We start from the raw sequence: 25,890 nt of genomic DNA, 5'->3' as shown, positions 1-25,890 counted from the left end.
GAATTGTGTCACAAGTTCACAACGTGTTGGAGGAACATCATTGTATGGATCTTACAGGACATCCTGGGAGTAGATCCACTGCCAACCCCATATGTCATAGATTTTGGTGGCTGGGGTGGCGTAAGTGTGTGAAGGACTATGTGTCAGCCTGTACTACCTGTGCACGGGCCAAGGCGTATACATACTCGACCTTATGGATGTTTACTTCTGTTACCCATTCCGTCCAGACCATGGACTTATGTATCCATGGACTTTATCACTGATCTACCTAATTCTTCAGGAAAGACAGTTATTCTGGTGGTAGTTGATCGCTTTAGTAAATGGTACATTTTATTGCATTACCAGGCCTACCTAATGCTAAAACCCTTGCACAGGTATTTGTTGACAACATTGTGAAAATTCATGGCATTCCCTCTGACGTGGTCTCAGATCGTGGGACTCAGTTTGTTTCCAGGTTCTGTACTCGTCTGGGAATTCAACTGTCCTTTTCTTCGGCTTTTCATCCTCAGTTGAACGGACAGACGGAGCGCACCAATCAGAGTCTGGAGACTTACTTGAGATGTTTTGTATCTGAGAACCCGGAGGAGTGGTCTTCCCTTTTCTCTTTGTCAGAGTTTGCCATAAACAATCGTAGTCAGGAGTCCGATGGTGAGTCGCCGTTTTTTGGGGCCTATGGATTTCACCCGCAGTTTGGCACATTTTCTCGTTCTAATACTTCTGGTATCCCTGAGGAAGACGTTTTTTTGTCATCATTGTCATCAATATGGCGGAAAATTCTAAATAATAATTTAGTGAATGCCTTTCATAGATCTTATCCAGATAAGGTCGGTCCTGGGTGCCCGTAGAAGGGGGGGGGGGGGGTACTGTCACGGACGTTCCCGTGGCAGGCAACAGGAGATCGGAGAGACTGGCAGCTCATGGGTTAAATTGACAAGTTCACTGTGGATCTTATATTGTCTGTGTTTTGGTGAATGCCACACCCCTGCGTGTTGCTTGTTGGTAAACTACCTTTCCCTTTAGTAGCAGCTTCTCACTCTTGGAGATGCGTTTTATAGATTTTCTTCCTGCCTTCTTTTTTTTTGTTGAAAATTTGCTTTATTAGTATCACCAATGAGAGAAAGAAAAGTACAGACTTTTGGGTACAGTTCAGATACAGTCAGTGATACATCATTTTTTTTTTTAAACATAAAACATTTCAACAACCCCCCTAAAAGAACCCTCCCTCCTCCCCCCTCCCTGCAGAATCATGATCTTGGTAGTTTGTTAAACTAACAATCTATATATCGCCATTCCTATAGTCGGGTCTACACATTTGAACAGTTGTCACTTTATTTTATGTCATGTAGTTTCCAAAACTATGCAACCAAGTCTTCCAATGACAGCACTCCCAGCGTACCCTTGAGCGCCTCCAAATTATACCATTCTGTAAATTTAAACGTTTGCATTATGTTTTTTATTTCATCCTGAGTAAAGCTGTTTATAATAAAGATCCTCCACCTCTTGAAAAACCATTTGGTCTTTTTGTCTTTGTTTAGCTCAGCTTCTGTTTTATCAAGGTACATTAAACGTATCATCTGCGCCCTGACCTCCTGTATTTGGGGTACCTCCGTTTTTAGCCAATTTTGCATTAGACAACGCAATGACACCAACAATGCCGCGTCTACTATCGCCTGGGGAGGAGGGTTGACGTCTCCATAAACATGGAAAAGGTATACCTCCGGATCTAGGCTCAGGATGCATCTCAATGTATCTTTAATCCAGCATCCAACATGTTCCCAGAAACGTTGAATCTGCGGACACACCCAAATACAATGTACTAGGTCTGCTTTATCTAAGCCGCACTTCGGACAGGCAATAAGAAAGGCTGTGTTGTCAACCTTTCTGGGAAAATTAAACGCATAGATGGCCGAGTGTATTAACCTTAAATGTGTTTCCCTCCAAATCTCACATGGTATTGCTTTACAAACCCTGACCCATCCCTGCAGTATCTGTTCAGCCTCCAAAGTGACATGAAGCCTCCTCTCCCATCTTTTAAAAAGAACCTGTGCTGAGGATTTATTACTAGAATCACGCAAGCCTTGATAAATGTGTGAGATGGAAAGTCTGGAGTTTCCACCCCCTAGCGAAAAGACCAGTGAGTTCCCCATACACTCCCCAGTAACATCATATAATCTCTTTCTACAAAACATATAAACCTGTTGGAAGGGAAGAAAATGAGAACCCTCCAAACCATATTTCCCACAGAACTCTGCGAAAGTCAGATATCTTTTATCAGGGATATGGAGGAGATCAAATAGGGTTATGATATTTTTTGCCTTCCATTTTGTGAACATCTTATTTGTGTCCCCTTGTGGGAATTCTGGATGTCTCCACAGGCCCATAACCCTCGATGCCAGAAAAGGTTTCCTTTCTAGTTTGCGTGTTTCCTTCCATGCAACAACTGTGTCACGGATGATGACAGAGTGTTTTAGACAAGGTTCCAGAAGTTGCCTTCTCGTGTGAAGCAAGTTAACTAATGGCCATGGAGGAGATAAATGGGTTTCCAGACTTTAATTGGAGAAGTGGCTAGTCCCATGAATCCAATCCAGACAATGTCTGAAGAGGCACGCTAGGTTATATATTCTAATATTTGGTATATTTAGGCCGCCTTTATCTCTTGGTAGCATCAGCTTTGCCAGTGCAATGCGGGGCTTTTTCCCTGACCACAAAAATCTGTTAAAGACTGAATGGAGATCCTGAACATCCGCATGCCTAAGGAGTATTGGGACCGTCTGTAGGGGATACAGCAGTTTGGGGAAGCACACCATTTTCAGGATATGACTTCTACCCGTTAATGACAATGGAAGACTTTGCCATCTTGAGAGGTCATCCGCAATAGCTTTAAATAGAGGCGGATAGTTTAAACCATAGAGGGAAGATGCGGATTTCCCAATTTTTATTCCCAGATAAGTGATGTGAGAATTGCTCACCACAATATCCCTGCACGATTCTGGAAGTAAATCTTTTAATTTTGGGGATGTTAACGGCAGTATTACTGATTTATCTAGGTTTATTTTAAAGCCTGAGATTGGACCAAAGGAATCCAGAAGCCGAAGAACTTTCTCAAGGTCTTCAACAGGGTCTGCCATGAATAACAAAATGTCATCGGCAAAAAGGGATGTGAAAACTTCTCTTTGACCCACCTTTATACCCCTAAAGACATCCCCCCCCTCAAGCATGCGGGCTAAAGGTTCGAGTGTCAAGTTGAATAGTAACGGGGAGAGTGGACATCCCTGACACGTCCCCCTACAGAGTGGAAAAGGGGCTGAGAGGAAACCCGGGATAGCTATGCGGGCAATAGGGGCCGTGTATAGAGCTGAAATAAAAGTTCTGATTGGGCCACTAAAATGCATTCTGTTCAACACCTCATCTAGCCAATCCCACCTAACATTGTCAAATGCCTTCTCCGCGTCGATTGCCATCAGAGACGGCGAGAAGAAGAGCTGATATTTCCCTGTACCGCATCCAAAACTGTCAGGACTTTTCTAATGTTAGAAACTGCCGATCTGCCTTTAATGAACCCTGACTGAGGCCGTGAAACCAGATCTGGCATGACAAGTGAGAGTCTGTCGGCTATAATTTTTGCTCCTAATTTAAGGTCCACATTTATCAGCGATATTGGGCGATACGAGGCGGGCTGAAGACTATCCTTCCCCGGTTTAGGAATGAGTTTAATATAGGCTAGATTATCTGAAGCAGAAAGCGGACTGCCCGTCAACATACCATTAAATACCGCCGCCAAAGGGCTTTTAAGGTCCTCACCCAACATTTTAAAAAATTCCCCTGTGTAGCCGTCTGGACCAGGAGCTTTATGTAGGTGTAGGCCTTTAATCGTGTGTAATACCTCATCTTCAGATATTGGGGAGTTTAAAACATCCAATTGGCTGTTAGACAGAGTTGGTAAAGCCACACACCTGGATAAAAAGGATGACAAGGTGGTCTTGGTCCCCGGGTCTTTATACAGGTCTTTATAATAATCCCCCAGGATAGAGGCTATTTTACCAGGGTTGTCGTGCACTACCCCCCCAGCATCTGCCAGTTTCATGATATGGGGTTTCCGCCTGGAGTTTTTAACCAGGTTGGCTAGCAACCTGCCCGACTTGTTACCACCTCTAAAAAACTTATTGTCCCAACCAGCCATGTCACATCTCATCTTCCTTTCATACCATAACTCATAATTTTCTTTAGCCAGTTGCCAGGCCCTCTTGGTATGTTCAGCCGGGAGGGTCTGATAAGTGGTGTAAGCGGTATGCAAGGAGAAGCTGAGATCATGTATCTGTTGTGTGATCTTTCTTTTAAGACCCCTTACATAAGCCAAAATCCTCCCTCTAAGTACAGCTTTGGCAGCGTCCCAAAACAAAGAAGGGTTCGATATGCTGGAGATATTATCCTCTCTGTACTCTAAGTACCAACCCCGGACAATGTCCCTAAAATTGCTATCAGTATACAGATAGGAAGGGAACCTCCAAAGAATGTCTTGACCCTTGAGTTGCTGATCCGACAAAATTAGAGAGATCGGGGTATGGTCTGAGATCACTAGGTCATGAATTTTTGGTTCCATTATCCTAAGCCTCAGGGTATCTGACACTAGAAAATAGTCAATCCTGGACCACGATTCATGCGGGGGAGAGTAGAAAGTAAAGTCCCTGCCGTCCGGATTTGCATATCTCCAGATGTCCAATAAGGCGGTGTCACGCAAAAAGGGTTCTAACACCTTATTATGTATGTGCGTCACCTCAGAGTGGGAAGTCGACCTCTTCCTATCCTCCACCGCATTAACTACAGTGTTAAGGTCTCCGCCAATAATTCGCTTCGGGACCGGATCACCATTTATCTTAATGGCCAAATCAGCAAAAAATTGTTTGTTGTTGTCATTGGGGCCATATATGTTATATAACCTGATTTCCTCCAACCCAACTTTAATGTGGATGACACAGCAGCGGCCTTGATGGTCAGATTCCGTCCCCAGCAAGCCACAAGCTAGGTTCCTGTGAAGGAGAAACAACACTCCAGCCTTGTGATTCACTGCAGAGGAACCCACCACCGTCCCTACCCATTGCTTCTTCATTCTAAAAAAGTCACTCTCCAGCAAGTGAGTCTCCTGCAGCATAGCAATGTCAGCTTTTAGATGCTTCAGCCGCCTTAAAACCATATTGTGTTTTTGGGGTGAACGCAACCCTTTAACGTTCCATGACACTATCTTCATAATGTGTAAAAAAGACGATATAGCTTCTTATGACAATTTTCAACATATGGCTGAACATTTCTGCATATTCCCCCCCATCCCCCCGCCCCCCCTCAAAACCTTTATAAACAATAAAAACCATAAACATTTGTGAAGCAAGGGAAGACTCAGACCGTTCCCTTCTCAGCTCCTGTGGACTTCACTTTTTTCCCCAGTGACGTCAAGCTCTAGAAGCTCCCTTACCACACACAAACAGCTATGTCGTACCTACGTTAGGCTACTTAGCAGTCAGAACCCTGATAAAACATGTAAGGCATGAATTGACGCAATAAATAAGAAAAGATTCCCAATACATTACATTCATCCCAGATTTGTATACCGGTATCCGGAATATTCTCAATAGTCCACCACTTTAATTAGATAAGTCCTCAGCGGCTTCTATCTTGTTTCCTCTCTTGTCCCGGCTCCGAAGGGGAGCCACCTGACGCCCTCCCAGCTGCAGGCCGTTGACTCCGTGTGGCTGGATCCAGCTTTCCATCCATGGCTAATTCCGCCTCTTCTGGCGTGGAGAAGGTTGAACTAGAGCCGTCAAGTCGGAAAACTTTTAAGGTAGCTGGAAACAGCAAGGCGAATTTTACTCCTCCTCTGTACAATTGGGTGCACAGGGGGGAGAAAGCTTTATGCTTTTTTGTAACCTCCACGGAGTAGTCCCCGAATAAAAGGATTTTTGATCCCCTTACCAAGACTGGTTCCTTGCGGGCTTTAAATGCCTTGAATATTGCGTCCTTGTCAGTGTAGTCCAGATATCTCATGACCACCTGCCTTGGGCGAACATTACTGTGGTCTTTGCCAGTGTGAGATGGCCCCACTCGATGCGCTCGTTCCACCTTGCACAGCCGCGTTATGCCCAAGGCCTGGGGGACTTCAATTTCACATATTTTAACCAGGTCTCCAGGCGGTAAGCTTTCCGGGAGGCCCACAAGACGCAAGTTGTTGCGTCTGGACCTATTCTCAAGGTCCTCCAGCTTATCCCACAGACGTTTATTATCAGCTAAGGCTGTTTGTAGCTTTTGTAGGACCGATTTTGTTATGTCCTCTATGACCTGGATGCGCCCTTCCACTTCTTCCAGCCTTCCTTCATGCTCCTGGACTACCTCTTGCAGCTGGCGCATTACATTAGACACTGACGCCGCCAGCGTCTCCCTCAGATCCGGGGCCAACTGCGCCGCCACCTCTAGCGCCAGTTCCTTGTAATCGATCCGGTGAGACTGCATGTCAAGGTCTTTTGTCCCCACCTCGTCCTCACTTATATTCGGTGCTTTTGCACTCACCTCCGCTTCAGGCAAGTTCGGCGCCATTTTCAGGGGGGTTGAGGGGACTGGGATCTCCGGTCTCACGGGAGAGTTCTGTTTGCCTCTGGTTTTCTTGCCCATGCTGGTTAGGAAACGATCCATACGCTTGATGACAGGTCCGCTCGGGTTCCGTTTCCCACTCAGACACCGGCAATATGAACAGTTTTTAACTCAGGTACTGCGGAGCTCACACGCTCAACTCCCTCACATGGCGGCGCCGGAACCGGAAGTCCCTTCCTGCCTTCTAACTAGCTGGTCGGTTGTACTCTGTGGTGCTTCTGGAGTTGCCAGTTTTGTACTTTCAGATAAGTCTTGTCTGTTCTTATTGTTTGTGTTTGTTATATTCCCTGTTGTTTGTATCTGGGCCTGAGACAGAGACTTCCATTCATTCATCTGGGAAGGAATGGGTTGTCTCTGGTCCTAACCTCATTCCAGGGCCTTATAGGGATATAAGGGCCTAGGTATACAGCATATGAATATTCCTACCTTCAAGGTCTATTCATATTGATAGGTGGTTAGGGCCCGGATTAGGGTTGTTTAGGAGGTGACCTGTTTCTTCCCTAGTTTCCTGGCCAGTTACTGTTCCCCTTCCCTCCTGTGTTTAGTGTGGAGTTTTTCCCCCACACTGATCGTGACACTTATGCATAGCAAAATTTTGTGACGTGTTACAACAATTCTGACTTCGGATTTGCAATCTGTACACTCTATTTAGTTAAGGACAAATGTTTTTTGCCCAGTAGAAGACTAATACATTTTTTTGGTTGGGTGGTGTAATGACAGGTTTTTTGTTTTTTCATTTTTGATGGGGAAAACCTTCAGATTATTCTACCACCATAGAGATTTGCTGCGTTATTATTGCATGTTATCTGGTCTTGTGTTCATAGTGACCATCTTGGGGGTCAGTGCTGTGGGGAGAGTTCATAGGCATATAATTTATCCCATGATTAATCAGACATCATTCAGTACATGACAACCTCTTATTAACAAAGCTAGAACTAGCCCTACTAGATTTATATCAAGATGGCAGCTGAAAGGGAGTGTAGCTGAAAGGGAGTGTCTTTATGCTGCAGCTTAATGGGGTGTTTCTTTTCTGCTGGAGCTCTTTCCCTATCACAGCTCAGGAGACAGTTGAAGGATGAAACTGAGCATGTGTGGCCTTCTCAGTGAACTGGACAAAGAAATAAGAAAAAGCAACAGGTGGCACTATACCGATGCATTTTATTGAAAAGCTCAGTGGCTATACAATATTTTTACATGCAATTATAACAGTATTCGGATACAGTTGCTGGTTTGAAAACTGTAGAATATTTTTCATGGGACAACCCCTTTAAATTTTCAGGCCTCAACTTCTGTATATGTTTAGGATAATTGAGTACCAGCTTTTCTTGGATATATAACTATTTTAGTACTTACTGAGTAATAGTTTAGTTTTCTGAACATTGCAAACTGTTCTTTAAAATAGCAAAATACCTTATGTTCTTGTTTCCACAGCTACGGAACAACAAAGCTAAAGATGTTTGTCTAGACCAAGGCCCACAGGAGAATCACACGGCTATAATGTATCCTTGCCATGGATGGGGTCCTCAGGTTAGATCTCTTTCTATTTGTTTTATGGTTCACAGTTCATCAGGAGGTTACTTTATTACTAGCGTCGCTTGATTCCGGCAGGAAGGGTGGTTATGGAAGGATCCGGCAATCTGTATGTAAACAGATACCATTTGTAGACGGATCCGGATGCGGATCCATCTGACAAATGTATTGCAATACCGGATCTGTCTCTCCGGTTGTTATCCTAAAAAACGGATCCGATATTTATCTTTTTCACATTTTTAAAAGTCTGCGCATGCACAGACCGCAAAACCAGATCTGTTTTTCCGGAACACTTAGGGCCGGATCCGGCATCAATGCATTTCAATGTAAAATAATGTCGGATCCGGCATTCCGGCAAGTGTTCCGGAATTTTGTACGGAGAAAATACTGCAGCATGCTGCGGTATTTTCTCAGTCCAAAAACCGTACAGTGACTGAACTGAAGACATCCTGATGCATACTGAATGGATTGCTCTCCACTCAGAATGCATTAGGATAAAACTGATGAGTACCCTAAGAGTCACATATAGATGATTATAAAGATTTACACAATTGAGCAGTAATAGTTTGGTTATTCTAGAGTAATAAACTTGTGCTGATTGCATTACTTTGGAGCTTGTTTATCGAGCATAAATATCCATAAAACCACTGAAGTGATATTATTTCTGACTTTTGTCAGCAAATCTAATTAGCAAACGCATTTGCAGCAGATTCATTAGCTCTATCAAAAAATAATGTAGACTCAATGAAAAAAAATATCACATACTGGTAGTTTGCTAGTATACCCAATTTTAATTTGTTTATTTTCTATTTTAAGATTTTTTGTAATGTTTTTAATAAATCTCTACCATGTTGATGGTTATTTTTTTAGTATTAATATGAAATAGTGTTGACTGAGGACCTACACATTTGTGATTATGTAACAACCAGCCAGCAGGTTTCTCTCTATGTACGGCAAAGGGGTTATCAAAAGCTATACAAATGAATAAAATAACAAAAATAAATACTTGACACTATTTAACACTGAATACACTAATGTTTAGCATTCATTGCATCCATACAAATGACACCTACTAATTAATAAGCAATGTTAGTCACTGTTACACTTACATGATTTGCTTCTCTGTAGCTTTTTAAAATGACACCACAGAGTCTGGTGGTTGCTATACATTAGGTATTGAAACATTCTTTTTATGAACAGCCACCTTACATAATCATTCCATATTTGTGCACACTATCCTACTGAGCATTCACAATGCTAAAGTATTTCAGACTACTCAGTGCATTATTATTTATACCTGGACCCTGCTTTATCATTCCTTCACTCCAGAATTTTGGCATCAAAAAGTCGCAAAATAGTTTTTTTGTGACTTTTTTTGCACTCACTGCGCAAAATGTTGCCACTTTTTGCATTTGTACACCACTCACTCCAGTTTTGTAATATGGATGGGAAAGTGGGTGTGGTTATCTATGTTTGAAAACTGGAGTAGCTTCTCTAGACAGAAGTGCAAGGTTGAAGGACAAGCCAAATTTATCAAACAACATGTGACATTTGATAAATGTGGCACAAAGTACTCCAACACAGACTCAAGCAAAACTGACTTCAAATATTCTCCTCATGATAAATCCCCCCCCCCCGCTGTTTGGTAAGTAGCAACCCAAATCTATTCAAGCTATTGCTTAGAAATGCATACAAAGATGACTAACGGATGCATACAGATATTCACACTCTGGAGAGCAGAATATGTCACCAGCATCCATTTGGCATCCAGGGGTGCTCATGTGTCACGGCCTATGGTGTACGCTGTGGCACTGTTGCCACACTTGTGGTTGCCTGTGAGAGAATACGACGGCAGTGTTTCGGCCTTCTGGATGATTGCTGTGACATGGTTGCCACGCGTGCTGTTGCCGGTAGTTACATGGTTCAGTATGCTTGTGTGTGCACTTACCCTTTAAGTTCTAGCCTCCCTCTGTCTGGTGCTGTAAGGGTTAACTCCCTGACTGGGTGTGGTCACTAGGGTTTTATCCCCTGTGGCTCCCTGGCTGGAGTCAGTTGTACTTCAGTTGTCGTTGGTGCTGGAGCTCTGCTCCAGTCCAGGGTGTTCCATCTGTCCAGTGAGGGCCACCCTTGTGGTCATCAATGTTATCCCGGTGTCTCCTTCCCTTCCTGTCCCTATTTGTATGGAGTGGGTTATGTTCAGGGTGTTTGTATGTCTAGTTTGGTGTTACATGTCTGGTGGTGTTTGGTGTCCAGCATGTTTACTAGACATTCCCCTGTCTCATGTTTATTGCAGCTATGGATGTCCTGGGTCCCTGTGTGGTTTGTGGTGTGTGCTGTGTCCTTTAATGTTGGTGTGGACAGCAGCACTAGTGCACGGGTTCCAATCGTTGTGTCTGTGGCAGGTAAGTGGGTTATTGGTTTCGCTTACCTGCCATCTCCTTATGCTGTATGTGTTCCCCTCTCCTTGCAGCCTGGCCTCAGATAGAGACTCCTGTTCCTCCATTACTGGGATGAACAGGCCTTCTCTTCCCTGCTCCTTGATGAGGGATTACCAGGGAGACTTAGGGTCTCTAGGAATCCTGAGTATAAGTCGTCCTACCATCGGGGTCTGCTCATACGGTGAGGAGTCAGGGAGAGGATTAGGGACGCGGTAGGAGGTGACCTGCTCCCTTATTACTCCTTTTGGCCAGGCTGATTCCCTTTTACCCTTTGACACCGCATGGTGGGGGGTTTCCCCCACTCCCCACCGTGACAGTATGACCACAAAGGCTCCTTGTGTGGAGCATTCGGAAGAGGGCCCAGCATGTGTTGCCTGCCGTTTTTCTGGTGCACATGCTTATCCTCCAGAGGGAGGGTGAAAGGTGAGACGCTGTTAACAGTGCGGTTCCCTGTGACTGTTCGTTGCAGTAGGTGTGAACCGTCACTTGTGTTTGTGTTTCTCCTCGTCCATTTATCAGTGGTTCAGGTGCTTGTGTTGTGTGCTGGCTGCATTTCTTTGGTGTACTGGCTGTGTGCTGGTTGGGGATGCATGCTGGCAGCGACCTGGTGTGAACTGTGTCTGAGGTGGACGCAGCGTTCAATGTGGTTTCTCTGGGCTGTTTGGTGACTGGTGCCCTGGTTCCTGTGTGTTGCTCCAGGGGCTGGCGGCAGTCTTAGAGAGACATTCTTGCTCTGACGCTAAATCTTCTTACTTTCCCTTGTCCATGTCTCAGTGGTTTTGTCACTTGTGTTGTGTGCTGGCTGCATTTCTTTGGTGTACTGGCGGTGTGCTGGTTGGGAATGCTTGCTGGCAGCGACCTTGTGTGAACTAGGTCTGAGGTGGACACAGTGTTCAGTGCAGTCTCTCTGAGCTGTATGGTGGCTGGCTTCCTGGTTTCTAGGTGGTTCCAGGGGCTGGCAGCAGTCTTTTAGAGACTTGCTTGCACTGACGCTGATCCTGTTACTTTCCCCTACCCCCCCGCCCTGTTGTTTTTTGGGTGCTCTGTTTAGTTCCCCTTTTTTTGTTGGGGGGTCTTTGAGGGGTGGGAGTAAACCGGTTTCCCCCACTCCCCACTGTGACATCATGTTATTACATGCCACTAGCTCTTCTGCTCCTCATCTGAAAAGGGAAACGTGGGATACAACAAGAACATAATGTGGGCTCTTCTTTAAGGAATACACCACAAAGAGGAAACACTTTGACCATTGAAAATAACTAGTAAACCCACTATTTGTGAATTTTGTAAAATATGTAATTTAGAAAATGAATTTAAAAAAGTGACCTAAATAAACCTGATTGAGCTTGGTATGTGTTTGCAACTTATCATTTTTAATTCAGTATTTTACTTGCAGATATTACACTTTCAGGACTGCAGAAAACTAAACAGACCACATCTAGGTTGTCTATAAAATAAAGCTGCACACTGATCTGACCAGTGTTACAAACTTTTTAGATATTATTTTATAAAAATCAGACTCATTTTCTCTATTGTTGCAAAAGATCTTGTATATTCCTGCATGTTCATTTCTTTAATGCTAGTCAAAAGCTCAAATGTTACCCTATCTGGTACACAACTTTGTCACATTTTAGCTCTAATACTTTCTGGCAAACTTCAGACATGATTTGATGTGGTTTTCTTTCAGGCTATGGGCACCTTTGCAAAAAAAAAAAAAAGGCTATTGTATGTATTTTATGAAATGAAAATATCTATCTATAATAACTGGTTTCTACTAAAAATCTATCATTTTTTTAATCTGTAGCTTGCCTGTATTTCCATACTGCAAGCTGCTCTATTTCTCTCTGTGCAAAATCCTTCAGGGAAGCTCTTTCACAGGTTACACTGCAAGCCATCTCCGCTCTTCTTCTGAAAGCACATTTGATATCTATTCTGTATATGATCAATGATTAAATAGCTCACATGGCAGTGCACGGGAAGACCATCTACAGCAGCTCACAGCACAGTATAGAGGGAAGATAATCTACAGCAGCTCACTGCCAGCATATCATAGAGGGAAGATCATATGCAGCAGCTTACAGCCAGCTCACAGTACAGTGCAGGGAAAGATCTTTTACAGCGGCTAACAACCAGCGACAGAACAGTGTAGAGAGATGATCTGCAGCAGCTCACACTACTATATAGGGAGATGATCGTCTTCAATAGCGCTCAGCCAACTGACAGCACATTGTAAGGGAATTTTGCCATCTACAGCACTCCTTTCACAGTGCAGGGAGAACATCATCTAATAGAGATGTAGCAGTGTGCGTCTGTAATTATGCAACAGACCCTAAAAGACCCTAATGCATTAGCTATGTGCATTAACAGCCTAGGGTTGTTTCACATTTGCATTATGCATATCAGGCAGGCTGTTCTGGCTGGGAACAGCCTGACAAATCTGTGAATACTGAGCACTACTGTGCGCTGCTAGATATCGTCTGGCCCCGTTCACTATAATGGGAACTGGCTGAGATCTGGCTGCAACCCGGCAAATATGCTGAGGAGCGGCTGGATAAATACCGCTGCGTGCTTCAGTTTTTGTCCGGCTGCTTCTTGGCATGTTAGCTGGGGTAGCCGCCGAATCACTGACAGCAGGCAACCCGATCAGCAGCTGCACGATTAGCGTGCAGCTGCAGTTTCTGAATGGACGTTCTGAAATAGAGAACCACCTCCTGGACATTTATAGTCTATGGGCGGACGGGAGGTGGTTAAGATAGGTGCTCATAAAATGCACAATATAGCGTTTACGTAATGTACTCTATATAATAAATTGCCTTATCAACTTTGTTGCCTCTGCTCTAAACTAAAAAATTTTAGCGCTATATCTAATTTCTGAGTTTTTTTTCTGGCAAGGTAAAACAAGAAGATTAAATTATTTAATGATTTTCTTTATTACTATCAGAAAGGGTCATCAACTGGTCAAAATGAATCATACTGTTCTTGAATGTTATGAGGTACATTTGATTATGATATGCTTGTCTGGAAGAGCTAAAACATGCAAAGATATGAAATCTAAGACATTTTATTAAACTGATTAATATATGATCTTGTAAATAATTAAATTATAATGAAGACTTTCACTTGGGGATCACTTCACAGTGAAGAATAAACCAGTTTGGAAACTATTGGTTTATTTTTCCTACACTGTTGGGAATGCGGAATTAATGCTCCAAACTATGGCACTAACTAAAATGTGCTTATATCTATTAAAGTTTTAAAAGTGTCAGCACGGTCTAATGCTGACCATAAACATAAGAGAAAAGTTGGCCATAAATGCAGATTTTGGTGGGATTATTGCCCCTCCGCCCCACCAACGGCAGATTTGAAAGGGAAAGAAGGAAAGCAGAAGCCTGAAAGTCAGAATGACATATATTACCTTAAAGGGGTTGTGTCACTCCATCAAATAGCAGTAGAGGAAGTTAATACAAGGCACTTACTAATGTATTGCTATTATCCATATTGCTTCCTTCACTGGCTGGATTAAAATTTGCTTGGTTCCATGGTTACGACCACCCTGCAATCCATGAGTGGTGGTCATGCTTGCACACTGTAGAAAAAATCACTGGCCTATTAGGTGCCTGGGTCCGTGGGAGCATACATAGGCTACTGATTTTTCCTATAGTGTGCAAACCCTACCCCAATGATGGATTGCAGTGTGGTTGTAACCATGGAAACGAGCAATGTATAATGTGATGGAAAATGAATCCAGCCAGCAAAGGAAGCAATATGGACAATCACAATACATTAGTAAGTGGCTTGTATTAACTTTCTCTACATAATAAATTCTATTTGCTGAAGTGAGACAACCCTTTTAACTGCTGAGAACATAATAGTTGCATGATTACCACTTTTATTCTAGAGAAAAAAAGATGCCATACATATAACTATTTTGCCCTCAAATCATATCTAAAGTGATTGCTATTATGCAGAAAAAGTCAAGTGTGTGTTATGTGAGCACACCAACAAAATGGCAAAAGCCTTAAACTGTACATGAACCAACGACACAGCTAAAAACAATAAAAACACGTAATACAGTACTTACAGTACATTGCAGGAAAAGGCCAGACTAAGCCTAGAAATCTTCACCCCCACCCGCCCTCCCCCATTATGGAAGCGCTTCATTAGTACCGGAGGACCAGGAAGCGGTGAAGGCTCACCGCTTCCTGGTCCTCGGCTGTCTGCTGTGACCTCACGCTGTGAGCGCCAGTTCACAGCACAGCCGACAGCAGGGGGAAGAGGATTGCGATGTAGGTGAGGAGCGGTGGCGTCCAGGAGCAGGAGAGGTAAGTGTGTTTTTTATTTTATAAAACATGAGGCACTATGGGGCTGCTGGGTGATGTCATCTAAGGCACTATGGGGCTGCTAGGGGGGTAATATTATTCACTATGCGCACCATGTGGCTGCTGGGGTGGTAATATGAGGCACTATGGGGCTGCTGGGGTGGGTAATATGAGGCACTATGTGCACCATGAGGCTGCTGGGGGGGGGTAATATGAGACACTATGGGGCTGCTAGGGGGGTAATATTAGGCACTATGCGCACCATGAGGCTGCTGGGGGGGTAATATGAGGCACTATGGGGCTGCTGGGGGGGGGGTAATATGAGGCACTATGCGCACCATGAGGCTGCTGAGGGGGTAATCTGAGGCACTATGGGGCTGCTGGGGGTAATCTGAGGTAATATGGGGCTGCTGGGGGATGATTTTGGGCAATATGGGACTGCTGGGGGATGATTTGAGGCAATGGGGGCTAAAATCAAAGGTAATGGGGCTGCTGGGGGCAGATATGAGAGGCAATGGGAGCTGATATGAGGCATGGGGCTCTTATCTGAGGTCTGATTGGGGGTCTGATCTGAGGTCTTGTTGGGGTCTTATTAACATTGGGGGTCTGATTGGGGCTGTTAGCTGAGGTCTGATTAACATTGGGGGTCTGATTGGTGGTCTGACCTTATGTCTAATTAAAAATATTTTTTTCTTATTGTCCTCCTCTAAAATCTAGGTGCACCTTATGGGCTGGTGAGTCTTATAGTGCGAAAAATACATGAAGCATGAAAAAGTCCATTAAGTGTAAAATAAAATACCAAAGAATCACAAAGGATTTACCAAGAATAGATGCACAAAGCCCAATGTTAAATGCTGGCTAAGGGGAGACATAAAAGGATATTCTGGGCTCTGTGCAATTTTGTGCTGTTTTTTGCAGTTCTGAGAGAGAGCAGTGTCATTGCTGTGCTTTGTACTTTGCTGAGTCATCTGGATCTTTATTCAATTTCATTAGATAGTTAGTTAGCTCATATATATATATAATACAGATAGTTAATGGGAGATAGTCAGTGTAAGTTAGATAGTGATATAGTGCAGCTGATAGGTTCCAGTGCAGGGTGTTGGTTACTGTGATAGGAATTACTGTGCTATTATAGGGATTAGTGTCTTTGTCTTTTGTCTTTGAAAAAAAAAAAATGTAATTTGCTGTCTGTTTTTCTGTGCTGTGATAGGGATTACTGTGCTGTGATAGGGATTAGTGTCTTTGTCTTTTGTCTTTGAAAAAAAAATGTAATTTGCTGTCTGTTTTTCTGAATCCCTATTTTATTAGATTTTTGAGCAAAGATGTATCTGTCTAGTGAAGTAACGGTATGGTATGGGGTGCAAAGCTGGTTCGCCTCCCCCTGGTGCAACCTTGGTAATGATAAATCAACCAGCAAATAATGGTGGTCAGACAAAGAAAGCTCCTCCTGACCAACAGGACACAAACTCTAATCTTCAGACTGTGTGTTTGTGTGTGTGTGGTATATAGTGTGTGGCAGGAAAATGGATGTGCAATGTGCATGTGAGAGATATTTTTCTGCTGTCCATACATACATGCTACAGACATAGTGCTGTGATGTCACAACAATACTTAGTGCACCAATCAGTAATATCTACTCAGACCTGATAAAATGTGAAATATGCACATCATTAGTGCCGAATTGGTGCGAATATATTGGGGCACTCTATCTGCATATAAAGCTATTGTTCTCCCATGCATGTGAAATGTAATAAAAAACAGTGCTGTCATGTAAAATTACTTACAGTGTTCAGGAGTTCTTCTTCACAGTCACAAAAGTTGCTGCCAACCATTTTCTCCAGTCTCAAGAAAATTCTAGCAGCTTAAAAAATGTTGCAAAAGTGAGCCATGCCTGTATTGCGTGCGCAATACGCGCATATAACATTGCCGATTTTTGCAATGAAGAAAATAATGACTGGAGACCACAAATTATAGAATTTGCAAATTTATGGCAAATATTAGGCCAAAAATTAGCGAAATATCGCAAAAACGAATATTGCCTATGCTGCTCATCACTACTGATCAGAACCTGATTTTGCAATGGGGGAAAATTGGGTGTCAGAGGGAGCCCCTTCCCTCTGGCTAAAAGCTCAGATGCTGTAGTCATTATGTATGATATACAGAATTATTCTACAGTAGAAAACATACTGATATACAACGGCACTGTACATTAGCTATGTATTACATGGAACCCTACAAAGACTAAAGTTTCTAGTAAAAACTTCTAACTTACTTTGCTAACTTTTATGCCTTGGACGATTTTTTTATAGGACTGTCTCAACTTTAAAAGATATCCTCCTTCCACAGGATAGGTATCTGATTGTTGGTGGTCCCAATTATGAGGATAGGTGTCAAGCCACTTCATTCACCATCTGTATGACTGACGGAGATAGTTGAGATCTATCAGTCCACCAGTCCAATACTCCTTGAATAGAGCAATAGCACATAGGGAACATGAAACTCCCATTCTCATGATCAGCAAGGATCCCAGTGACATTACTTATCCTGTGGATCAATTATGAGTTTCTATATTGGGAAATCCTTTTAGGAGTAAAGAAAAAAATAAAAATCTTTATAAAATAGGTTTATATATGGTAGTAAGCATAAAACTAAATACTTTCAAAATTGTACAAATCAGTCATTCTGGACATAGCCAATTAACATTAGCCATTTACTTGTATTCAGATTCTTATGGGCAACTACTATAATTAGTTTCTGCCCCGTATTAGAAGTTAGTATGGAGCAATTTTCTGGAGTTCTTTTTAATTTCTACAGCATGAATTACACATATATTTTCTTCCTGCAATAGTAATGCTAATTCTCTCATATGTTCACAGCTTGGGAGATATACAAAAGAAGGCTACCTCCATCTGGGTACTCTAGGGAGCACAATCCTTTTGCCTGATACTCGTTGTTTAGTGGATAATAAAAAAAGTAAATTTCCCCAACTTATGGATTGTGATAAGGTGAAAAGCACACTTCATAAGCGCTGGAGCTTTATACAGGTAACTATTAGTCAATGACAGAGACATCTTACAACTCATTTGAGTTTCAGCATTTCTTAATATATTGCTTGCTTATTGTATTTAAGAAATGGTAAATCTTGTACAGTTTTTGCATTTTAATCCTCCAGTACAAATGTTTCTCAGAATATTTTTAATCAATACATCACTTATGTTGCTGTTCAGACACATACGTTATAAGTTACTTAACAACAGCTATCAATGAAAACATTATGAAAATTCAACTGTGTGTCAAAAATTATCAAAATTAAGTTGACTTTATATGTCTTGATGATTTGTGAGCAAAGTCATTCACAGTTGCCCTTATCAATCGTGACAGTTATCTGTGGGTGACCTAAAAACTCAAGGATTATGGCCACAACAAATATTTAAAGTGTTGCCCATTTATTTAACACTTTATGAAAACTAAGAATGCTATAAAATACTAAAAAAGTAATTATCAGTCCTCAGCCACTCCCATTCCAATGCCTCCCCTTCCACTCTCTATTTCCTGCTCTTTCTCAACCCTACATCCCCACAGATCAGCTGCTGTTCAGTTTCCATTCACTTCAATGAGAGCTGAGTTCCAGTAACCCAGTATGACCACTACAGTTTGAAAGGAGCGGTGCTTCCTTCTTTATTCAAGTTCTAGTTCCAGCAGTGTAGGCTGCAGGGAACAGCTGATCGTGAGGGAACAGAATGTTGGACCCTCCCCGATCCCGAGGATAGGTCATCAATGTCATGAGCCTGAAAAACCACTTTGGTAAAGTGAAAAGAAATACATTACAAAATTACGGCTATCTTTATAAATGATTATTTTAAAGGATGTTGATGCAAACTGAAAACCTATTTAAATATTAATCCAACAATATTTTACCAATATCTCTTGTTTGTAACTGACCATTTAGCCATGATATTTTAGTATGGCCAAGTCCACTATGAAAGTACGCAAGCCTAAACATTGAGAAAACCATAAGATGAAAGAAGTTTCTTTTCAAGGTCTAGAAAGGCTATTCTTTGTATACTCTAAGATATTGCATAGGCATATGATTTCTCTTTTTTTAATTATTTCTATGTACAGTGTTTCTTTAATATATATATATTTTTTTTTTTTTTCAGAATGGAGCAATAATGAATAAAGGTACGGGACGCTGCCTAGAAGTTGAAAACAGAGGCAATGCAGGAGTTGATTTGATTCTTCGGAGCTGTACGGGACAACGATGGACTATTAAAAACTTCATCAAATAGCAGGAAACAGAGAGATCTGTAATTTGGAAATATTATAGACTTGATCTCTTTCTTTAAGAGGTATTCCTACAGAATCAACTCTTGGAGTTATTTCATGACTTCTGATGTGGAGCGGGTCAGAAGTTTTTCCTTCAGGATTTACGTTAAATGCAACCATTGAATTTATTCTTTGGGATTAAAATGATCCAGTACCAAATTATCCATTTTGCATGCTTGATTGTTAGTTTAATGAATTCAAAGCTCTGTGACCTAACATTTATGAAATTCTCTGGATATATCAGCACAAAGAAAATGATACAGAAGAAACAGGCTGTCTTTTATTCACCATTCTTTTAAATAAAGATGATTTGAACTTCTGAGAACACAAGTCTTACCACTTAATGCAGTAATCCACGGACACTGGAGCCACATGTGGTTCTTGTGCCTTCTGCATATGGATCCCTAGCTACTGTCAGCTGCAAACGGTATTGTGCACTAGTTGCAATGTGGATGTTAAAGCATTGCTAGAGCTTACCAAACCACTTCTCTGACTGGTACCACTGTGGTAAGAACCATATTGCTTGTTCATGTAGCCAGCAAGATTTATCAAATGGGTACCAGTGCAGTGAACTTCCTCACATGCGTGCAAAGCTGGTCATGTACTTTAGTTTGCTGTCAGCTGGCAGCTATTATTCCCATTTCCCCATACACATACATATTTGGCTTGGTTGAACATGCATGTGTTCTCAGTGGGGAGAGGGGAGTAAGCTCCTAGAGGTGTTTTTCACCAGCTTACTCCTGTCTTGATACTGAGAACATACATACACAATCTGCCAAGTCCAGTGTGCACGTGTATGGGGAAATCTAACATGCCAACCTTTCTTACCCAGAACATCTGCTGTCAGGAGAGAGTTGGCATCAGGGATGGACTGGGACAATAAAGTGGCCCTGGACTTCAGCCAGACCGGCCCACTTTATTTTTCCCAAACACACTCAAAAAAAAACATAAGTAAAAACATATAGCATAAGATGTTATATACGGTATGTATCATCCACAGATTCCCCATAACGGTGCCATCCACAGATCCCCCTCCATAACGGTGCCATCCACAGATCCCCTTCCATAACGGTGCCATCCACAGATCCCCCTCCATAACAGTGTCATCCACAGATCCCCCTCCATAAGTGTCATCCACAGATCCCCCTCCATAACAGTGTCATCCACAGATCCCCCTCCATAATGGTGCCATCCACAGATCCCCCCCATAAGTGTCATCCACAGACCCCCCCCCCATAAGTGTCATCCACATGACAGACCCCCCCCCCCATAACAGTGCCATCCACGGATCCCCCTCCCTATAACAGTGCCGTCATCCATAGATCCCCCTCCCCGCCACTCACAGTAGTATACATTAATAAATCGGTATCCGGCTGCAGCAGGCTGCAGACAGTAACTTTAATTTTAAGACAGCGCTCATGAGCTCATCTCATCTCTTTACTACAGTACCTTACATACATTCAGCTCCCGCCTCCAGCCTCCAGTAACAAGTGCGGGCGGCAGCGCTCACTCACTGACGTCACGCGCCTGCGCCGCCTAGTGGGAGGAGCAGGCGTGTGACGTCAGTGAGTGAGCGCCGCCCCCACACTGCCTGCTGTTACTGGAGCTTTACCCCCCTGATGGCGGCCCTGGCCGGCCCATAATTCGATCGGCCCACCGGGATTCTCCCGGTACTCCCGATGGCCAGTCCATCGCTGGTTGGCATGCATAAACATTATATGGTTGACTGGCCCTGGCAAAATTGCCAATTTCAGCCAATATTCACCATTATTTTTATTATTAAATTATTTATTTATTTTTAAGTACCATAAATTCCAGGATGCTGTACATATGTAAAGGATTTACAAACATAATATAACGGAAAAAAGAAGTGCAATAAATATGAAATGAGTGAAGGACAAAGAGAGGATCCTGACCAAGAGGTCTTTAAATCATCTAATATGTCTAGTCACCCTTAGGCAGGGAACAAAAAAGCTTGCTAGAATAGTAAAGCAGAATACTGGTGAGTATGTTAGTACTAGGTCAAGCCAGTTATGTGCTCACCTATTATTAAGAAAACTTTACACTCGTGATGATAGTATCTCACCTTGCTGCTGCTCTTAAAGGGGTGGTGTAATTCATACCAATTTTAAGAAACCAGAACGATTTAAGAATCTGTAGTGTATTCCAACAGCAGATACTGTATAGCACCATCAAAGGAAATTATCACCAGAGCAGAAAGATATTTCCAAAGTTTGATGACTTTAACTTCTAGTATGTCCAAAGTACTCCAGAAGGGGTAATCACCTAATTTACTTCAATACCCAATGAGTGTCCTCTCTATAGACCCAGTTATATACAGTACTTAATAGTCATTTTTTCTTTTAATAATTAACCCAACACCATTTGTCGTGTTGTAAAGTGGCTCATGACTCTTTGGAGACCTTTACAATAATGGATACACCATTACCATTGTGACTGTAACAGTTGCTATCCCTTCAACAAATAATGCAATATTCACCTAAAATAATATATTGGCATCACAAGAACACCAGCATCAAATGCAACAAGTGACAGGATCAAGTATGTTAATGAATCACATTTGTATTATTCAACTGTGTGTTTGTAATAAATTGTTACAAAATGACTGAAGACCACAAACGAGCTTGAAAAATGTCAGCACTAACTTTAAAAACAGCCATTATTTATGGTTCCACCATTCTCTTGTCTTAGATAAAACTATATAATCTCAGTTTAGTCTAAAAGACAATTTAACCAAAGGTATTAGAATTTGAAATTGGGACTTGACCTATTTACATGTGGCTCAGAGCTATAGTGATATAAGATGAAGCTGTAGCATCTACACTGTAATATAAATTGTTACTATTTAAAAATTGCTGCTGAATAATAAAAACAACAGAGCAGGTACACAAAATAATAAATATGTGGTGTGTGCTTTGCAGGTAGTAAGCATTTAACATTATACGGATGTGGTCATGTCAAATATTGATTGGCTAAAATAGCATCGAAACAAGAACATTGCAAACTAGGAGCTTACTATTGTAAATGAAGAAGAATATATAATTGGTTCGGAGATCCAGTACTATCTAATCTACAAGTTTGCTATGCATGTTTTTATTTGTTTTATAAACATGTCATGCGTAAATGTATTGATTTTAATGGAACTGGAACAAAACTGCTCACAAATAAAGAAAAAAACTTGCTCAATATCTCAACGATATAGGCTATGTATGAATGCAAGACAATGAAAGCGTTACTAATTTCGGCTTTAATGGGAACCAACCTTATTGATATATCTGGGCACATTGATGCCATTGGAGAATACTGGTGTCCCATGCATGATGTACTGTATGTACAATTCATTATACATACATCCATACCATCTTGTAATTATCTGAAAACTCTATCATGTGAACTACCATAAACTACCAAATTTTTATCTCTAATATCGTCACTTCGAGAATTTGCGAATATTAGAATATAGAGCTATATATTTGTTTTTTTAAATATTCGTCATTTTTTCCATCCGAACACATGATTTCTCCCTGCTTCTTGCTTTGGCCCACAAGCAACTTAAGCAGGGAGGAATCACGACTTCAGATGGAAAAAAATGACATATGTTCTAAAAAACAAATATATAGCACTGTATTCAATATATTCTACAAAATATTTGCGAAATATCATGAATTCGAATATGACCCCTACCGCTCATCACTATTAACAACTTCTGTTCTACAAAAAAATGTAATGAACAGATTGCATCCTCACCAGGTAATGCCATTGCTGGATATCTTAAAGGGGTTATGCCATGATTGGTGTAAAAAAAACAAAAAAAAAACATGATAATCTCTTTACAAACCAACTCTGTTCCTCACATGGATGCTCCAATTATTGCTCCAAATGCTTTGCTAGATTTACTGCATGCTGGCAGCTCAGGAGACATGTCTTTTCTGCTGCAATTCTCTCATTGTAAATGTCACAGCATATGCAACTGACAACAAACATCAGGTGGCAAGGTGGTGCTATACAAAAAGATTTTATTGAATAACGCAATTACAAAAATATTTAGAGCCAGGTTCTGCTTTGAAAAATTTAAAAATATTTTGTGCTGCAACCCCTTTAAAGGGCATCTGTCAGCAAGATTAACCCTAGTAAACCATCTACAATGCCTGGTAGAGTTTACCCTGCTGATTAGAAACGTATCTCTCTTCCTCAAATCCATTTCCTCAAGTAATTTACAAAATATGCAAATGGAGCCTTTAGTGCACTGAAGGTGGGCCCTAGCCACTTGTACCTTACCTCCTCCGTTCTGCTACTCTGGAAACTCCCCTCTCCACCTGAGTGCCTGAACCTGCTGACATTTGCACCTTGAATAAGAATTACTGTACTACTTGAAACATTTTTAGCTATTGACATATAAATGGTTGATGAATCCAGCCTGGGGCAGACAAACAAATGTAAAAGGACAATATCACTTACAGAATTGGTAACATTACAAGCAATCTAGGTAAAGAAGTGGTATATAATGACACCCCAGTCATTTAATAATAACGGCCCTGGTGGTCTAGGGCAGTGAAAGGGTTGACTTCCTGCGCAGAGGTTAAGTTGATCTACTGAAGGCTGCATTACTCCTTCCTCTTTATCCTCTTGTGGTTGTAGACTGCTCAGACACACACACACACACACACACACATATTCTATCTCCAACTGTCAGCAAATAAAAGGGCAGTGCAGACAATCATAAAGGCACTATGCTTTGCTGAAGTGGATGCTGCGGTATCAGTGTAATCTAGGAGACAGTGGGCAGGGATGGCATGGTACTATAGAGAATAGACAGAGAAGCTACCCTGCGTTCAGAGTAGATATCTCCCCCTGAGTCTCTGTGCAGCTGAAGAGCCTTCATAGGCTACAAGATCCTCTATGAATCCAGACCCCTAAGATGAAAACCATATTAAATCCATGTTAATATATGATGAGTGCAAACTTTCATATAGATATTTTATGACCCTTATTATAGGACATATCATTCATTTATTAGATTATTCAAAACTTTATATGCAAATGTTTATAAATGGTAGAGATTTGAACTTATGTATAGTGGTTCAAAGGAAAGAGTACCCTGCCACATCTAATATTCTGCTCTTCCTAACACAAGTCTTTGTGACCTTTCCAAAAATCAAGGTCTGTAAAGGACAGGCTGAGGGTTCTTCTATACTCTGGTCATTATAATGAAAGTTTCCTTATTGAGAGATTCTAAAGGCCAAAACATCAAATGCCAATCTAACTGCTATTTTCAACTGCCCTTCTAAATACAATATCTTTTTTCTTTTTTTTGAGAAATGCTCTTCGCTTTCCATACAGTACCTCAGAATGCAATCTTAAAACCGCTTCTCTGCTTCAGGTAGCAAATAGTTAAAAAAATGGGACCTGCTTTTTTCAAGTACAAGCAACACTCAAGGACTGTTTCTGATATTGTAGCTCAAATCCATTTCAGTGCTTCAACAATTAAGATTCTACAGAGAACTCGGCAAAATAGTTGCCAGATAGTGATGGATGAACATCGGCCGGGACGGTTCGCGAACTTGCGTTCGCGATCAAATGTTCACGAACCGCGCGTTCGTGGCAGGCAACATTCACTTTAATGGCAGGCGAACCTGAAAAACCTTCAGGTCATATTTGCAGCCACCAAATACTTACTAGAAGTGCACAAATAGTCCCACAACATGGACAGTGACATACCAGAGCGGGGTCATTGGCAAAAAGTCCCACAAAAAATATATATTTTAATCAGGGGCCATTTGTATGCGTCTTAAAGGGAAACTCTCAAAAATGTGCCCTGCTGGTGCCTAGAACATTTTGATTTTAGGCCACGGGAGTGCAGGCCCCAAAAATTAGGCATTTACCTGACAGAAAATAACTTGTGATTATGTGGCTGGAGGTACATTAGGCGGTCACTGGCTAAAAATTTTACTGTAAGCCAGTACAGGCCCCAAAAATTAGGCATTCACCTGACAGAAAAGAACTTGTGATTATGTGGCTGGGGGTACATTAGGCGTTCACTGGAATTCTTTTTTACTGTAGACCAGTACAGGCCCCAAAAATTAGGCATTAAACTGACAGAAAAGAACTTGGGATTATGTGGCTGAAGGTACATTAGGCAGTCACTGGATAAAAATGTTACTGTAGGCGACTGGAGTACAGGCCCCTAAAATTAGGCATTCACCCAACAGAAAAAAAAACTTGTGATTATGTGGCTGGAGGTACATTAGGCGATCACTGGATACAAATTTTACTGTAGGCCACTGGAGTAGAGGCAGGCTGCGTAGCCGCAGTGTTCTGCTCCAGACTCAATGTGCCCGATATGGAAACTGAAAGCAGACTGGTGCGGGCGGCGTGTGGAGCTATTTTGTAATAATTTATTGTGGGCTTTACAAACTTAAAATACTTTTGAAAAAAATTGTCAAAGGAAAATATTGCATTTAGACAAAGAACCTGCTGCTGTCAGAGGTGTCTAAGTTTATTTTTTGTGTTGCCCCAGTCTGGTGGGGGTCCATTCCTGGGAACACATTCCTGCTGCAAGCAAATAACCTGCTGCTTTCGGTTCCTGCTGAGTTAGGCCGATCTATGTGTAGTCCTTATACTCG

General features: G+C 41.8%; 1 protein-coding gene across 2 annotated transcripts in view; it reads left to right on the top strand.

Moving 5' to 3' along the window:
• GALNT17 (polypeptide N-acetylgalactosaminyltransferase 17) overlaps positions 1-20,090 on the top strand; it is a 714,899-nt gene extending 694,809 nt beyond the window's left edge. For both annotated transcript variants that reach the window (XM_040424819.1, XM_040424818.1), the window contains 3 exons: positions 8,068-8,163; positions 17,797-17,964; positions 19,081-20,090. In XM_040424819.1, coding sequence (XP_040280753.1) covers positions 8,068-8,163; positions 17,797-17,964; positions 19,081-19,209 — 393 coding nt within the window. In that variant the 3' untranslated portion in view covers positions 19,210-20,090. The remainder of the gene's footprint in view (positions 1-8,067; positions 8,164-17,796; positions 17,965-19,080) is intronic.
• The last annotated feature ends 5,800 nt before the right edge of the window (positions 20,091-25,890 follow it).

Source organism: Bufo bufo, chromosome 3 (genome assembly GCF_905171765.1).
Source record: "Bufo bufo chromosome 3, aBufBuf1.1, whole genome shotgun sequence".
Taxonomy (NCBI): Eukaryota; Metazoa; Chordata; class Amphibia; order Anura; family Bufonidae; genus Bufo; species Bufo bufo.
This window is presented reverse-complemented; position numbering and strand designations above follow the sequence as displayed.